The 19,047-nt window shown below is 43.6% G+C and overlaps 1 protein-coding gene and 1 pseudogene across 1 annotated transcript; both read left to right on the plus strand.

The window, feature by feature from the left end:
- Positions 1–637: 637 nt before the first annotated feature.
- LOC144265990 (olfactory receptor 5W2-like) lies at positions 638–5,458 on the plus strand (annotated as a pseudogene).
- Positions 5,459–13,904: 8,446 nt separating this feature from the next.
- LOC144266332 (olfactory receptor 5W2-like) lies at positions 13,905–14,843 on the plus strand. Its single transcript, XM_077819782.1, has one exon. It carries the CDS (start codon positions 13,905–13,907, stop codon positions 14,841–14,843), a length of 939 nt encoding a protein of 312 aa, XP_077675908.1.
- Positions 14,844–19,047: the final 4,204 nt, after the last annotated feature.

The raw sequence follows: 19,047 nt of genomic DNA on the forward strand, positions 1-19,047 counted from the left end.
AATAGGATAAATATATCCAGTAGATCATAGCCTTTGCAGAGATATGTTACATGGCATATCTGGCATAAAGCATATTCCAATTATGTCATATTTACATTCATAAGCCTATTTCTATAAAGCGTTATGGGGCACAACGTCACACTCTGTCTCACAGACTGTAATTTATCGGAACTAAATGAAATTAACAAAGCAGATATTTTGTAGCAGCACCTGCAGAGATGCTGCAGAGATCTTGAGTGTTAACCACCAGTTTGTGGAATACCCTCCTTTTTGCAGCCCGCCCTGCCCTGACTTTAGCATTTTCAGTAAGGACTTCCCCAGGCACCTCTGGGTCACAGGAGGCAGAGAAACCAGGAGGAGGAGTTATGAGCATGACTCCTAGAGGAAGTAGGGGAATATTGTTTCTTGGGCACAGACTTGGGAGTTTCTGTATACAGAGCTTGCTTGCTGTTGTCTGTTTCTTCTGGTGCCCAGGAAAGCAGGACTTTGTGTACATTCTTTGTAACTTCCCACTCCTCCCACCGCATGGATTATACCAAAGAATATAGCTGACTTGGATCATCAATTTTTCTTCCTAATACAATGAACTCTGCAATGCCTCACAGGTTGGCACCACCTAGGAGAAGGGGGCACCAACATGCCCCAGAGCACTGATAATACCAGCGAAGCCTACACACCCATGGGCGATAATTTCTGCTATCATAGTGAAGAAGGTAAGAGTCATCACTGGACCTGCCACGGATCTCCTTGTGGGGAGGTGATGACCACAATGGTCTTGTACATCTGCAGCCATGGATCAGTGCATGGGCCCATCCCTGTGGTGACCTCACCCTTTCATGTCAATTGAATACTACTGTCAGTCATCACTACACCTTTGATGTTACCGGGATACTTTTTAGGTTGGTGACATACCAGGGTCCAACCCAGACTAATCAGCAGCTGTGTCACACCTGCCCAAAACCTTGCAATGCCTTGCTGAAGTGGCTTCCACCTGGGCCACTCACAAACAACCATCCAGGATGCAAATCACACCCTGAGCAGCCAAGCCAGGAATACTTGGGTTACATTCAGGCTCTCACCACCCTTGCTCATACTGCAGGGTGACCCCAACACATTCCCAGTCTTTGGTTTCCCTCCCGAAAAGTACGTCCTGTGCTGCCCAGTCCTCTCCTGGACAATACAAGCTACATTGTCCATTATTTCTTTAATAACACTAACATGCCTGCAACTTCGTTTCTCAGACATTTGTATTTAAGCACACTGGGTTAGATAGAACAATGAAAAAAGTTTATTGATCACAAAGATAGATTTTAAGTAAGTGCAAATAAGGAGGCATAGAAGACAGAGATGGTTACAAGAAAAATAAAGCTAGAATGCAACTTGTGCCTAAGTTAACAAATTATGTGAAATTCAAAGCAAAAGTTTCCTCACCACATTCTCTCAGCCGTCTCACTGACCAAACTTCTTATGTGAGGACCCCTCCCCTAGTCCAATGGCTGCTTCCTTTATCGCTTCAGATGCAGTGAATCAATTGGGAGAGAGAGAAAGAGAGGGAGATCGGTGCGTTCGGATGTCTGCCCCTTCTTTTTATAGTCCTATCCCTCCTTTGATAAAAATTTACATGTGGTTACCAGCAGACAAAATTTCTATGTAGAAGGATGTTCCCTGCTGCTTTTCCCTCACCTTTTTTGGGCTTCCTTTGTTTCTCTTCCTGCTTGATGACTCTGGTGACCGTTTAGATACAAAATTAAGCAGAGTACACATTTCTTTGTTTGAGACAGACCAGTTTGCCAGCCTCTGTTTGGAACATGTATTAATAATATGAAACCGTGTAATATTATAACTTCACAAACATTATAAAAATTATTAACATTTATAACGACAGCATGACTATTTGTAGTTGACTCAGATTTATTTAGCATCTGTCATAAATATAAAGGGAAGGCTAAACCCCTTTAAAATCCCTCCTGGCCAGAGAAAACAAATCTTCTCACCTGTAAAGGTTAAGAAGCTAAAGGTAACCTTGCTGGCACCTGACCAAAATGACCAATGAGGAGACAAGATACTTTCAAAAACTGGGAGGAGGGGGAAAAACAAAGGGTCTGTGTCTGTCTGTGTGATGCTTTTGCTGGGGACAGTGCAGGAATGGAGTCTTAGAATTTAGTAAGTAATCTAGCTAGGTATGTGTTAGATTATGATTTCTTGACATGGCTGAGAAAATAGCTGTGCTGAATAGAATGAATATTCCTATCTATGTGTCTTTTTTGTAACTTAAGGTTTCACCTAGAGGGATTTTCTATGTTTGAATCCAATCACCCTGTAAGGTATCTACCATCCTGATTTTACAGAGATGATTCTCTTTTTACTTCTATTAAAAGTCTTCTTCTAAGAAAACGGAATGCTTTTTCATTGTTCTAGGATCCAAGGGTTTGGGTCTGTGGCCACCTATGCAAATTGGTGAGGATTTTTACCAAACCTTCCCCAGGAAGTGGGGTGAAAGGGTTGGGAGGATTTTGGGGGGAAAGATGTGTCCAAACTTCGTTTTTTCAAGAACCCAGATAAAGTTTGGTGGTGGCAGTGGAAATCCAAGGGCAAAGGATAAAATAATTTGTACCTTGGGGAAGTTTTAACCTAAGCTGGTAAAAGTAAGCTTAGGAGGTTTTCATGCAGGTCCCCACATCTGTACCCTAGAGTTCAGAGTGGGGAAGGAACCTTGTAAAGCATCTTACAGCCGAGCTCTGTGTGCAGATAATATGCATGCAAACGGGATAGATTTGTGAACTGCAGAAGTCCGTAGCATGCTGTGGCCTCCCTCTGAGCTCCTCTGGTCACCATGTGGTCTCCATCAAGCAAAATGAGTGAACCTACCTTTCCTATCTTTGGGGAGTAACCTAGCAAGGGAAGGACATTGGATACCATGGTGATTGGCATGCTATAAAAAGCATGATAATCTGGAGTACTTTTACATGTCTTGTAGGTTTTACATTCCACCAACTGGGGCTAGGACCATGAGGTGATTCTGAAACCAGGAATGACTGAGAAGATGTCAGCTAAACCTGGAAATAATTAGTACATTTCACCTGTATCTAACTTTCTGTTCCTTTGATTCAAAATTTCTTGCTAAGGCTGGTTGAAAATTTTTCTAAAGAAATTTTTTTGAAGGGAAATTGAATTTTCAATTTAACTATTTTTTCTAAGAAATTATCTTTTCCCTGAAAATTATAAACTTTCCATCAAAATAGCAAACTCCCCTCCTCCCTAAACCATGGCTTTGGGGCTCTGGTGATGTTCCAGGGCAGTTCAGCAAGAGGAGAGACCATCATGCTTCATGGGGGATGTATTCCAGCCTGGGAGCCTGGCCCATGGAATAGATTGGTGCTGTGTGGTATCTCAGGAACCTCCATGGTCCTTCTGAGTCGAAATATTAATTATTTAGCTCAAAGATTTTGGCCTCCGCAAAAAAAAAAAAAAAAAAAAACAAAACCTTTGTTCATCAGCTCTTAACAGTACCCAACTTGCACTGAAAATACTAGAATGAAATACACCCCTAACCTCATACTCTGTAACTCTGGTAGAAATGGCATCATTTAATAAAACAATAGGAAAGAGTAGGTCAAATTAATCACCAGGGCACCAATTACACCGAGGGTGGCTTTGGTTCACTGAATGCATTAATTCAGTGTTGTGTCTGTCTGAGCTCAGGTATTCCCAGTTCCTTCAGGAATCATGCCCCATAGATAACACATCTCAGTATAAAACTTCCCGAATGCTCCAAACTGGCAGTTTCTGTGGATGAGGAAACACCAACACATCTCTCTCTCTCTCTCTCTTCTCAGCAGGTATGTGCTATTGTCCTGAATTACAGTCACACACCCACACGCAGACACCATGTGGATCATCAGGTACTGAATTTCAGACCTCCAACACCAAAAGCCTCAGCCCCAACTCCGACCACTTCAGCTAAAGAAGCAACCCCCTTGGTTGGAAAAAATAGGCAATTACCTTGTTGCTGAAGCCAGGGCTTCCCATGATGTCTCTGGGTTTTCATACAGGCTCAAGTAAATGCCCAAAAGTTAATAAACACAGTAAGTATCGTTACCCCAAAAGGACATGCCAAGCCACAGAGCTCCCCTTGCCCAAAGAGGGTGGAAAGTTTGACACTCCTTTATTCTCACCCCTTCTTTAGCTGAGGAATAATTTCTTCAGACTGATTCTCTCACAGCAGAGTCACAAGTCAGTGTTTTCTGTTCAGATTAGTGAACAGGAGTGTTTGTGTGGGAGGCATGATTAACCTGCGTGTCATTGTGTTTGCACAGTGTGTGCATTTTATTGAACACCTGGAATGACAAGCTGTGAACATCTGGCTCTGTGGACTAAGCCCTTCTCTGAGCGGATACTGATGTCCATGAGTAAACTGATGTCCATTTATCTTCACTTACTTCATTACACAGAAGGGATGGGTTTTCTGCACCATACACCTGCCGACATCTCTACAGCAGCCTGATCTCTGTTCAGAAGAGAAGGAAAAGGGAAATCACTCAGAAGTGACTGAGTTCATTCTCTCAGGATTGACAGATCATCCGGAGCTGCAGGTCCCCCTGTTTGGGGTGTTCCTACTGATTTATGGTATCACCCTGGTGGGGAATGGGGGGATGATCTTGTTAATTACAATTGATCCCCAACTCCACACCCCCATGTACTTTTTCCTCAGGAATTTGTCTTTCTGTGACCTCTGTCTTTCCTTGATAATTTACCTAAGATGCTGCTGAATTTATTAGATGAGAGGAAAAGCACTTCTTACACTACTTGCTCTGTGTAAATGTATCTGTCTATCATTTTTTCAGATGCTGAGTGCCTCTTGCTGGCTGTGATGGCTTATGACCGTTATGTGGCCATCTGTAACCCGCTGCTCTATACGGTCACCATGTCCAGGCAGCTTTGTAAAGAGCTGGTGGCTGGGGTGTACGCTGTGTGGGTGGTGGATTCAATGATAAACACGTGTTTTATATTTCGGCTGTCATTCTGCAGCTCTAACATAATCAATCATTTCTTCTGTGACATCCCCCCACTGTTGGCGCTCTCCTGTTCTGACACCCGCATCAATGAGATTGTGACGTTTGCTTTCATGAGCTGCATTACAGTAAGCAGCTTTGTGACTGTCCTCCTCTCCTATGTCTATATCATTTCCACCATCCTGCAGATCCGCTCAGCCAAGGGCAGGCACAAAGCCTTCTCCACCTGCACTTTCCGCTTGACCGCTGTGGTTCTGCTTTTTGGCACCCTCCTCTTCATGTATTTACATCCCACCTCCAGTTATTCCATGGATACAGACAAAGTGGCCTCAGTGTTTTACGCGGTGGTGATCCCCATGTTGAACCCCCTCATCTACAGCCTGAGGAACATGGAGGTGAAGGATGCCCTGAGGAAAACAATGAATAAATTCCTAAGCAATTCTTGATTCTGGTTAATTCTGTACTGATTGAGTAATGGGGAGTGGAAACATGTGAATTCAATGTAATTTCACAGAATTCATGGTAGTATTGTTCATTATTGTATTATTATCATTATTAATTTGTTGGTAGTCCAACAAGTTCTGCAGGCCCCAACTGAGATCAGTGGACAAAACCTGAGGAAAACTCAGAGGTCCATAAAGAGAGAATGATTTTATAAGCTGGTGGCTAGGGGCTTCCACCTAGAGGGAGAGATGTTCAACTTCACTTCTCAGGACATCGGGTGGCAGTTCCAAGGGGTTTCTGTGACCCAATCCATCACACAGAGTTTAGGAATAAAATTACAAAACAATGTGTGTGGGAGGGTGGGGAGGATGAGGGGAAAGCAGAGGATGTGTTGTTCCTTGACTTTAGAAATGCTTTTGACACGGTCTCCCACAGTATTCTCGCTAGCAAGTTAAAGAAGTTTGGGCTGGATGAATGGACTATAAGGTGGACAGAAAGTTGGCTAGATTGTCAGTCTCAATGGGTAGTGATCAACAGTTCCATGTCTAGTTGGCAGCCGGTATCAAGTGAAGTGGCCAAAGGGTCGGTCCTCGGGCCGGTTTTGTTCACTATCTTCATTAATGATCTGGAGGATGGTGTGGATTGCACCCTCAGCAAGTTTGCAGATGACACTAAAGTGGGAGAAGAGGTATTTAAACTGGAGGGTAGGGATAGGATACAGAGGGACCTAGACTAATTAGAGGATTGGGCCAAAAGAAATCTGATAAGGTTCAACAAGGACAAGTGCAGAGTCTTGCATTTAGGACTGAAGAATCCCATGCACAGCTACAGACTAGGAATCGAATGGCTAGGCAGCAGTTCTGCACAAAAGGACCTAGGCGTTACAGTGGATGAGAAGCTGGATAGGAGTCAACAGTGTGCCATTATTGCCAAGAAGGCCAATGGCATTTTGGGATGTGTAAGTAGGGGCATTGCCAGCAGATCGAGGGATGTGATTGTTCCCCTCTATTCGACATTGGTAAGGCCTCATCTGGAGTACTGTGTCCAGTTTTGGGCCCTACACAACAAGAAGGATGTGGAAAAATTTGAGAGAGTCCAGCGGAGGGCAACAAAAATGATTAGGGGCCTGGAACACATGACTTATGAGGCGAGGATGAGGGAACTGGGATTGTTTAGTCTGCGGAAGAGAAGAATGAAGGGGGATTTGATAGCTGCTTTCAACTGCCTGAAAGGGGGTTCCAAAGAGGATGGATCTAGACTGTTCTCAGTGGTAGATGACAGAACAAGGAGTAATGGTCTCAAATTGCAGTGGGGGTGGTTTAAGTTGGATATTAGGAAAAACTTTTTCACTAGGAGGGTGGTGAAACACTGGAATGCGTTAACTAGGGAGGTGGTGGAATCTCCTTCCTTAGAAGTTTTTAAGGTCAGGCTGACAAAGCCCTGACTGGGATGATTTAGTTGGGGATTGGTCCTGCTTTTAGCAGGGGGTTGAACGAGATGACCTCCTGATGTCCCTTCCAACCCTGATATTCTATAATTCTATGACAGAACAAGAACCAATGGACTTTAATTGCACCAAGGGCGGTTTAGGTTGGACATAAGGAAAAACATCCCAACAGTGAGGGTACCTAAGCATTGGTATAATTTCCCAGTAAGGTTTTGGAATTACCACCACTGGAGATTTTGAAGAGGAGGTTAGAGAAACACCTGTCAGAGATGGTCTAGATAATACTCAGTCGTGCTGTGAGTGCAGGGCAGGGGAATAGATGAACTCTCAAGGTCTCTTCCAGTCCTATTATTCTATGATCTCACAAGGAGCCCTGCACTGGGAGGAGGGGAGACGCCAGCCTGAGCAGTGATCAGGGCAAGGGACACACACCTGCCTCCACTTGACATTCAGCTCCACTGTACCCTGCACCACATGCACACACATAGTGCCCACTGCACACCAAACACACACACACACACAAACAGAGTGTCCACTACACACACATAGTCTGACACTGAGCTTGATCAGAATGCAGAATAATCTCTACTGGGAAGCTGGGACAGCTGCAATATTTCCAGCTCGCCTGAACAAAAAGAACCGAAGGGGATTGTGCTGCCCTGGGGGAGAGATAGGACTAGATTTCCCACCTGGTCTTTTCCATCAACAGCATTTCTGAGGCCTGGTTTATGCTTAAAAAGTAGATCAACAGAGCTCCATTAAACAGGGTGGGGAAACCTTTCACACCCTGTATGAGGCAGTTACCTTGTACTGACCCTGAGTGTAATTTTTCCATTGACCTAGCTATTGCCTCTCGGAGACGTGAACATCCCAACTATTGGGCTAACAATTACAAAGAGAAGTCCCACCACTGCCTCCTACAGTGGCTATGTTGCGACCGGTATCAAAATCCTCCCCCACACACACATTATTTTGGCACAAAACTTTTAGGAGTATTTGAAACACATTTGTTAATAGTTTCAGGTCAATCCAAAAGGTATTGTTCTTGACAGTAAATTATTAGTCCAGAAGAAATTCATTCATTTCTAGACACCTTTGCGTCCCAACCCTGGGAAATTACTTAAAGAGACATTTGGAGAGGTGACCAACAAATAAAGTGGAATACAGTTACCTCCATTTTGTATCGTGTTAAAATGACCTAACAGGAGAGACAGCAATCCAGGCCAGCTGATTTTCTGGCCGTCTGTGTTACATTTCCACAAGGAAAGACACGGCAACAACATTAATTGCATGTGCTGTGCACACCTGTTTTCCAGGGAGCAAAGATGCTCCAGGGAGCAAATCTCAAAGTCCTCAAAGCCAAATTTAAACTCTGCCACCCGAGGAAGCAGCTCCAGAGGTATTAAGGGTAACCTTGGTGCAGTTAGCAAACAGGGAAAGATTTGACTCTTACTCTCATTTTAGGGTTCTAAGCTGGTACTGCTTCCGTCCTCAACTCACTGAAAGTGAAGGGAGGGAAAAGAAAGAGGTACCGCCAAGTCATGGGTAAACAAGTCAGTTTCAGAGCGTTTCAGCCTTTAATTGAAATGACATTCATGAGAGGGGAAGGAAGGAATTATGCTGAGAGTAAAGATTTCTGAACATATTTACCGATCAAAAGAAGGAAAGAGCTTTACCAAGGGAGGGAGAAGAGTGATGGAAAAGAAGAGAAAAAATTGCTTTAATAGGAAGGGGGAAACTCCCCCATTGATACAGGGAATGTCAATACTAAAGCCATTACATTGACTCAGCTATGGTGTGCAGCAGTGCCATAGTGTAGATGCTTTCCACATTGATGGAAGGGGTTTTTCCTTCAATGTAGTTAATCCATGTCTCCAAGAGGCAGTAGCTCGGTCAGTGAAAGAATTACACTGAGGGGTCAGTACAAGCTAACTGCCTCACACAGGGTGTGAAAAGTTTCCCCACACTGTGTGACAGAGCTCTGTTAAACTAATTTTTAAACATAAACCAGGCCTCAGAGAAGCTGTCGATCAAAAAGAACAGTTGGGAAATCTAGTCCTATGTCCCTGCCAGGTGTTCGTCAAACCTCCTCTTAAAAAATCTCCAATGGTGGAGATTCCACAACCTTCCTGGGCAAGTTATTCCAGTGCTTACCCACCCTCACAGTTGGGATGTTTTTCCTTTTGTCCAACCTAAACCGCCCATGCTGCAATTGAAGTCCATCGGTCCTTGTCCTATCCTTCCCCTACTCCCACATTGTTTTGCAATTTTATTCTTTAACTCTGTGTGATGGGTTGCGAGTCAGAAACCCCTTTCGGACTGCCACCTGATGTGCCTAGACTACCTCTGAGCCTGTTTTCCCTGCCAACTTGGGACTTCAGTACCTTAACATGTATGAGCCAGGTACAATTGCCTGCTGCAAATCCAGATACAAGTCTGAACCACTTCCCGCATGAGCTGCATGCTTAACTGAAAACAGCTTAAGAAGCTTTCCTGTGTCCAACACTCAGATGTCCAGCTCCCAATGGGGTCCAAACCCCAATAAATCCGTTTAACCCTGTATAACATTTATACTGGATAAACTCATGAATTGTTCCCCCTCTATAACACTGTTTGCCCCCTGCCACAGGTATTACTTTACAAGTAAAAAGTGATTTTATTAAATACAAAATACAAAATACAAAATGTAGGATTTAAGTGGTTCCCAGGAATAACAGACAGAACAATGTGAATTACGAAACAAAACAAAATAAAACACCGAAGTCTAAGCCTAATACAGTAAAAACCAAATGCAGGTAAATCTCCAATAAGCCTCTTTTACAGACTAGACTTCCTTCTAGTCTGGGTCCAGCAATCATGCACACCTCTGTAGTTAGTGTCCTTTGTTCCAGTTTCTTTCAGCTATCTCCTTGGGGTGGAGAAGGTATCTTTTGTGCCAGCTGAAGACAAAATGGAGGGGTTTCCCCAGGGGGTTATATACTCTCTCTCTTGTGGGTGGAAACCCCTTCCCCTCTCCTATGCAGAATCCAGCTCCAAGGTGGAGTTTTGGAGTCACATGGGCAAGTCACATGTCCACGCATGACTCAGTCCCTTACAGGCCGAAGCCACATTCCCAGGAAAGCTCACATGTGGATTGGTGTCCCTCAAAGTTCATTGTTAATGTAAGTGTTTCTTGATTGGGCACTAACAGAGAAAAGTCTTTTCTCAAGAAGCTGACCAGCTGCTTCAATGATGCTGCTTAAAATCAAACAAGTACACAGCCAATATTCAAAACTTCGAATACAAAAATGATACATGCATGGAAATGGGATGAATATATCCAGATTATGGTAATCTTTGCAGAGATATGTTACATGTCATATCTCTCGTAAAACATATTCCAGTTATGTCATATTTACATTCATAAGCATATTTCTATAAAGCATTATGGAGTGCAAGGTCACAGTCTGTTTCACAGACTATAAATTATATGAAATAAATAAAATTAAAAAAAGAATCGGGAGAGAGCTGGCTTTCTTGGAGATATTCTGTAGGAGCATCTGGAGAGATGATGAAGAGATCTGCAGTGTTAATGACCAGTTTGGGGAATATTCTCCTTTTTGAAGCCTGTCCTGACCTTGGTATTTTCAGTGAGGACTGCCCCAGACACCTCCGTGTCACAGGAGGCAGAGAAGCCAGGAGGAGGAGTTATGAGCATGAGTCCTAGAGGAATTAGGGGCATAGTGTTTTCTGGGCACAGACCTGGAGTGACAAACTTGGGAGTTTCTGAATACAGAGATTGCTTGTTGTTGCTTATTTCCACTTGTATTCTGGGAAGCAGGACTTTGTATCCATTTTCTTGTAACCCCACCACCACGGATTATAGCAAAGAATAGAGGTGACTTGGATCATCAATTTATCCTTCTAATCCAATCAACACTGTGATGCCTCACAGGTTGGCACCACTTATGAGAAGGGGCACCAACATGCCCCAGAGCACTGATAATACCAGCCAAGCCTGCACACCTGTGGGGGATAATTTCTCCTCACACAGTAAAGAAGGGAAGAGTCATCACTGGGCCTGCCATGGATCTCCTTGTCGGGAGGAGATGATCACAATCTCCTTGTCCATCTGCAGCGATGGATCAGTGCATGGGCCCATCCATATGGTGTCCTCACCCTTTTCTGTCAATTGAACACGACTGTCAGTCAGTACCATACCTTTAGTGTTATTAGGATATTTTCCAGATGGTGGCTTTGATATACCAGGGTCCAACCCAGACTAATCAGGAGCTGTGTCACACCTGCCTGCAGCCTTGCAATGCCTTGCTGAATTGGCTTCCACCTGGGCCACTCACAAACCACCGTATAGCATGCAAATCACACTCTGAGCATGTGTCTGTAACTATAGCCTGGCCAGGAATAGTTGGGTTACACTCAGGCTCTCACCACCATTGGTTACACTACAGGGTGACCCCAACACACTCCCCACTCTTCGATTTCCCTCCCGAAATGTACATCCTGTGCTGCCCAGTCCTCTCCTGGACAATACAAGTTACATTGTCCATTATTTCTTTATCAGCACAAATATGCACACAACTCTCAGACATTTGTATTTAAACAAACTGGATTAGATAAAACAATAAAACAAAGTTTATTGAACACAAAGATAGATTTTAAGTGAGTGCAAATGAGAAGGCATAGAAGTCAGACATGGTTACAAGAAAAAAAAAAACTAGAATGCAACTTGTGCCAAAGTTAACAAATGATGTGAAATTCAAAGCAAAAGTTTCCTCACCACATGCTCTCAGCACTCTTACTGACCAAATTTCTTAGGTCAGGACACACCCCCAGTCCAATGGCTGCTTCCTTTATCCCTTCAGATGCAGTGAATCAGTGGGCCAAGAGAGAGAGAGATCGAGAGAGAGAGCAAGCGGTTCCTCGGGATGTCTGCCCCTACTTTTTATAGACCTATTCCCCCTTTGAGAAACATGTCCACCTCGTTACCAGAAGACAAAAACTCTGTGTAGAAGAATGTTCCCTGCTGCTTTTTCCTCACCTTTTCGGACTTCCTTTGTTTCCCTTCCTGCTTGATGACTCTGCTTAATGTTTAGATACAAAATTAACATGTATTAATAACAAAATACAGTGTCATCTAATAACTTTACACACATTATCAAAAATGTATTAATATTAAGATGAGAGAATGACTATTTCTGGTTGACTCATAGATTTATTTAGCATCTTACAGCTGAGCTCTGTGTCCAGATAATATCCATCCAAGAGGGTAGTTTTGTGAACTGCAGAAGTCCATAGCATGCTGTGGTCTCCTCCTGAGCTCCTCTGGTCATCATGTGGTTTCCATCAAGAAAAAGGAGTGAACCTGTCTTTCCTACTTTGGGGAGTAACCTAGCAAGGGAAGGACATAGGATACCTTGGGTGATTCACACTCTATAAATAGCTAGATAATCTGGAGTACTCTTACATGTCTTGCAGGTTTTACATTCCACCTATTGGGGCCAGGACAATGAGGTGATTCTGAAACCAGGAATGACTGGGAAGATATCAGCGACAGCTGGGAGCAATTGGTACGTTTCACCTGTATCTGACTTTCTGTTACTTTGATTCCAAATTTGTTGCTAAGGCTGTTTGAAAATTTTTCTTGGGAAGTTTTTTGTATGGCAAATTGGATTTTCCATTCAACTATTTTTTCCATGAAATAATCTTTTCCTTGGAAATTATAAGATTTCCATCAACATACCAAACTCCCCTCCTCCATAAACCATGGCTGTGGGACTCAGGTGATGTTCCAGGGCAGTTCTGCAAGAGGAGAGACCATCATGCATGCTGGGGGACATAGTCCGGACTAGGAGCCTGGCCCATGGAAGAGATTGGAGGTGTGTGGTATCTGAGGCACCCCCATGGTATTTCAGAGTCAAAATATTAAGTTTTCACCAAAAAGATTTTGGTCTCCACAAAAAAAAAACAAACAAAAAAACCCTTTGTGGATCATCTGTACACAGTACCTGGTTGCACTGAAAACAGCAGTATAAAATCTACCCCTAACCTCATACTCTGTAATTCTGGTAGAAATTACATCATTTAATAACACAATAGAAAGAGTAGGTCAAATTAATCACCAGGGCACCAATTAACCGAGGGTAGCTTTGGTTTACTGAATGTATTAATTAGGTGTCGTGCCTCTCTGAGCTCAGGTATTCCCAGTTGCTTCAGGAATCGTGTCCCATAGATCACATATCTCAGTATAAAATTTCCCAAATGCTCCCAACTGGCAATTTCTATTGATGGGGAAACGCCACCACATCTCTCTCTCTCTTCTCAGCAGGTAGGTGCTATTGTCCTGACTTACAGACACACACACACAGAGACACCCTGGGGATCAGCAGATATTGTATTCCAGACCTCCAGCACCGAAAACCTCAGCTCCAACACCTTCAGCTAAAGGAGCAACCTGCTGGGTTGGAAAAAACAGGCAATTACCTAGTCACTGAAGCCATGACTTCCCATTCTGTCTCTGGGTTTTCATACAGGGTCCAGTAAACGCCCAAAAGCTTAAGGAGCACAGTGAGCAACTTTACGCCAAACCGACATGCCAAACCACAGAGCTCCCCTTGCCCAAAGAGGGTGGAAAGATTAACACTCCTTTCCTCTTACTCCTTCTTCTGAGACGGAATCATCTCTTCAGACTGATTCTCTCACAGCAGAGTCACAAATCACTGTTTTCTGTTTGGATTAGTGAACAGGAGTGTTTGTGTGTGGGGGGCATGATTAACCTTCCTGTCATTGTATTTGCACAGCATGTGCATTTTATCGAACACCTGGAATGACCAGCTGTGAACATCTGGATCTATGGACTAAGCCCTTCCCTGAGTGGGTACTGATGTCCTTTGAGAAACTGATCTCCATTTATCTTCATTTACTTCATTACAGAGAAGGGACAGGTTTTCCACATCATCCACCTGCCCACATCGCTGTAGCAGCCTGATCTCTGTTCAGAGAAGATGGAAGAGGGAAATCACTCGGAGGTGACCGAATTCATTCTCTCAGGACTGACAGATCGTCCGGAGCTGCAGGTTCCCCTGTTTGGGGTGTTCCTACTGATTTATGGTATCACCCTTTTGGGGAATGGGGGGTTGATCTTGTTAATCACGATTGATCTCCGACTCCACACCCCCATGTACTTTTTCCTCAGGAATTTGTCTTTCTGTGACCTTTGCCTTTCATCAACAATTTCCCCTAAGATGCTGCTGAATTTTTTAGCCAAGAGGAAAACCATTTCTTACACTGCTTGCGCCGTGCAAATGTATCTCTCCATCATTTTTGAAGATGCTGAGTGCCTCTTGCTGGCTGTGATGGCGTATGACCGTTATGTGGCCATCTGTAACCCGCTGCTCTATACGGTCACCATGTCCAGGCAGCTTTGTAAACAGCTGGTGGCTGGGGTGTACGCTGTGGGGGTGGTGGATTCAATGATACACACGTGTTGTACATTTCGGCTGTCATTCTGCAGCTCCAACATCATCAATCATTTCTTCTGTGACATCCCCCCACTGTTGGCGCTCTCCTGTTCTGACACCCGCATCAATGAGATTGTGATGCTTACTTTCACGTGCTGCATTATAATGACCAGCTTTGTGACTGTCCTCCTCTCCTATGTCTATATCTCCTCCACCATCCTGCAGATCCGCTCTGCCGAGGGCCGACACAAAGCCTTCTCCACCTGCACTTTCCACTTGACCGCTGTGGTCCTGTTTTATGGCACCCTCCTCTTCATGTATTTACGTCCCACCTCCAGCTATTCCATGGATACAGACAAAGTGGCCTCAGTGTTTTACACACTGCTGATCCCCTTGTTGAACCCCCTCATCTACAGCCTGAGGAACGCGGAGGTGAAGGACGCCCTGAGGAAAGCAATGAATAAACTGCTAACAAATTCTTGAATCTGTTTCATTCAATACTGGTTTAGTGGTGGGGAGTGAGAACAGGTGAATTCAATTCCCAGCCCAGTACAAAATAATTTCGGTGAGCCCGTGGTAGTTTTGTTCATTATTATATTGTTATTATTATTAATTTGTTTGTATTCCAACAAGGTCTCCAGGCCCCAACTGAGATCAGTGGACTATACACGGGAAGCATCACAGGAAATGCAGGAAACCCAAGTGCATAGAGTGCTGGGTTATGTCACAGAGAGCTCCTTGGAACTGTCACCTCATGTGATGAAATTACCTCTGAGCCCATTTTTCCTTCCAGCCTGGGCCTCCAGAACCCTGTCTTGCTGAGCCAGACACACTCGCCAGCTGCAACACATACCCAGGCCCTGGGTCATGTCCCCAAAACTGCAGATGTAGACTGAAACCAGCTCAACAGGACACCTGTCTGTAGTACACAGATACCAAGCTCCCAATGGGGTTGAAACCCCAAATAAATCTGTTTTACTCTGTATAAAGCTTATACAGGATAAAATGATAAGTGCTTGCCCTCTATATCCCTTGAAAAGAGATATGCATAGCTGCTTGCCTCCCCCACTCCCACCCCCAGGTAACAATTACTTACACTGAGTTTATAAATAAACAAAAGTGATTTTATTAGGCATAAAAAGTAGGATTTAAGTATTTTTAAGTAATAACAGACAGAACAAATCAAAATGAAACAAAACCCTCCAGGCTGAGCTTACTACACTCAGTAATCAGTTACAAATGTTCATGTTTCTCTGAGGATAGAGGACTGTTGCCTGCATGCAGAAAAAGATTTGAATAAGCCAGATGAACACCATTTCCTCCCTATCATCCTTCTTTATTAATTTATTCAAATCCACCACAAACGGTATATATCACCACACATTTATTTATTTCCATAACTTGTTTCATTTCCTTCTTTCAGTCTTTCTGGGAGCAACCATAATATTTTACAATAAAGTTACAGGTAAATAAACACTTGTCTTTTTCATGTTCTGTCCGCTTTCTAGAAGAATGAAAAAGCTATGGAAAGAGGTGCAGCCAGTTAAAATGGATCTCAGCATCTGCTCTGCTGCTGAGATAACATCCTTGGCTCTCCCTGTGGTGCTGTTTCCATACATGGAATGTTGGTTCCGTTCACTGAACAGGATGTGGGTAAAAAGATCTGTGACCGAAAGCTGAAAATGACCATGTCCCATTTCAAGATCCATCATCTTTCTGGGCTCACGGATCTTGACCTCCTCCCTGGACTGGAACTGGTGATGCAAAGGGGAAAGGCACCTTGTCTCAGCCTCAAAACCTTCAGCCATTCCCTTTCCCCAAAACTGTCTTTCTTAAAATCCTTCCTCTTTATCCACCACCCACATTGCTCAGCAATTATCTCACTGCTTCAATTCTGTGGAGCAGATCACCACACATCAGAGTGAGGAGAGAGACTTTTTTAAACTTGATATCACTGTAAAGGCGGTACTGATCTATGGGGCAATTTAAGTGATTTGTCCACTTTGTGTCAGAGCAGAAGAATGAACCCAGGTCTGCTGAGTCCGAGTCCAGCAGACCATCTGCCCTCCATGGATCAGGGAGAAATGGATGAAATGATTCCTTTCCTACCCAAAAGAATCTGCTATCCTGTGACCCTAAATTTTTAAATAAACAAATATTGGGTCAAATTTAATACCCCAACCAAAGCACATGCATGTCCCATTATAAGAACACAAGAACATTAAGAATGGCCATACTGAATGAGACCAAAGGTCCATCCAGCCCAGTACCCTGTCTACCAATAGTGGCCAATGCCAGGTGCCCCAGAGGGAGTCAACCTAACATGTAATGATCAAGTGATCACTCTCCTGCCATCCATCTACACCCTCTGACAAACAGAGGCTTGGGACACCATTCCGTACCCATCCTGGCTAATAGCTATTAATGGATTTAACCTCCATGAATTTATCCAGGTCTCTTTTAAAACCTGTTATAGCCCTCGCCTTCACCACCTCCTCAGGAAAGGAGTTCCACAGGTTGACTGTGCGCTGTGTGAAGAAGAACTTCCTTTTATTTCTTTTAAACCTGCTGCCCATTAATTTCATTTGGTGGCCCTAGTTCTTATGTTATGGGAACAAGTAAATAACTTTCCCTTATTCACTTTCTCCATACCACTCATGAAATCATATACCTCGATCATATCCCCCCTTAGTCTCCTCTTTTCCTAGCTGAAATGTCCTTGCCCCTTTAATCTCTCCTCACAATGGACCCGTTCCAAACCCCTTATCATTTTAGTTGCCCTTCTCTGAACCTTTTCTAATGCCAGTGTATCTTTTTTGAGATGAGGAGACCACATATGTACACAGTATTGGAGATGTGGGCGCACCATGGATTGATATAAGGCCAATAAGATATTCTCCATCTTATTCTCTATCCCTTTTTTAATGATTCCTAACGTCCTGTTTGCTTTTTTGACTGCCGCTGCACACTATGTGGACGTCTTCAGAGAACTATCCACGATGACTCCAAAATCTTTTTTCCTGATTAGCTGTAGTTAAATTAGCCCCCATCATATTTTATGCCTAGTTGGGGTTATTTTTTTCAAATGTGCATTACTTTACATTTATCCACATTACATTTCACTTACCATTTTGTTGCCCAAGTTTTGTGAGATCTTTTTGAACTTCTTCACAGTCTGCTTTGGGCTTAACTATCTTGAGCAGTTTACTATCATCTGCAAACTTTGCCATGTCACTGTTTACGCCTTTCTCCAGATCATTTATGAATAAGTTGAATACGATTGGTCCTCGGACTGACCCTTGGGGAACACCACTAGTTACCCCTCTCCATTCTGAAAATTTACCATTTGTTCCTACCCCTTTGTTCCCTGTCTTTTAACCAGTTCTCAGTCCATGAAAGGATCTTTCCTCCTATCCCATGACAACTTAATTATCCCTTACATCTGCTTTGTACCCACGTCTGTTGCTATAGGACATTATATCTCATTGGCTTAGCCAGTCCCCTTGTTATTCTGCAGTTCCTCACTGGTGACTCTTTACCAGGTTAATCAAGAGATTCACTGAGCAAGAACCTCAGGACAGAGATGACGATGAAAATGTAGGAGATGAGGATGACAAGGATGGAGATGATTTCCACGGAGCTGCCATAGGTATAGAGAAGGAGTTGATTGAGGGAAGTGTCGGAGCACAAGAACTTAAGTAGCTCTCAGGGTTCCCTCCCCACTCTGAACTCTAGGGTACAGATGTGAGGACCCGCATGAAAGACCCCCCAAAGCTTATTTTTACCAGCTTAGGTTAAAACTTCCCCAAGGCACAAATTCTCCTTTGTACCTTGGATTAGGTAAACGCTGCCACCACCAAGTGATTCAACAAACATTTAGGGAGGGCCACTTGGAGCCCCATCTTCCCCCTAATATCCCCCCAAGCCCTACACCCACTCTCCTGGAGAGGCTTGAAAATAAACAAGATGACCACAGACCAACCTTGGGTTTTTAGGACACTAAAAAAAAAAAAACAATCAGATTCTTAAAAAAAACAGAACTTTATTGGAAAGAAAAAAGGTAAAAGAAGCACGTCCGTAAAACTAGAATGGAAGATAATCTCACAGGGCAATTAGATTCAAAACACAGAGGATTTTCCTCTAGGCAAAACCTTAAAGTTAGAAAAAGAAAAAAAAAACATATTTGGAATACACCTTCCTCTCAACACAGAGAAAATCACAAGCCAAAACAAAAGATAATCTAACCTATCCCCTTGCTAGTGCTTACTAATTCTATAGGAGTTGAATTGCTTGCTTTCTTGATCTGACTCCCGCAAGAGCCACAAGGAACAGACAGAACAAATCCTTGCCCCGCCTCCCTTCCCCCCCCCCCCCCCCGTTGCCAGATTTGAAAGTATCTGCAGAAAAGAAGAATGAAAGGGGATGTGAATAGCTGCTTTCAACTGCCTGAAAGGGGGTTCCAAAGAGGTTGGATCTAGACTTTTCTCAGCTGTAGCAGATGACAGAACGAGGAGTAATGCTCTCAAGTTGCAGTGGGCGAGGTTTAGGTTGGATATTAGGAAAAACTTTTTCACTAAGAGGGTGGTGAAACACTGGAATGTGTTACCTAGAGAGGTGCTGGAATCTCCTTCCTTAGAAGTTTTTAAGGTCAGGCTTGGCAAAGCCCTGGCTGGGATGATTTAGTTGG

The sequence above is a fragment of the Eretmochelys imbricata genome, chromosome 6 (assembly GCF_965152235.1).
Source record: "Eretmochelys imbricata isolate rEreImb1 chromosome 6, rEreImb1.hap1, whole genome shotgun sequence".
NCBI lineage: Eukaryota > Metazoa > Chordata > Testudines > Cheloniidae > Eretmochelys > Eretmochelys imbricata.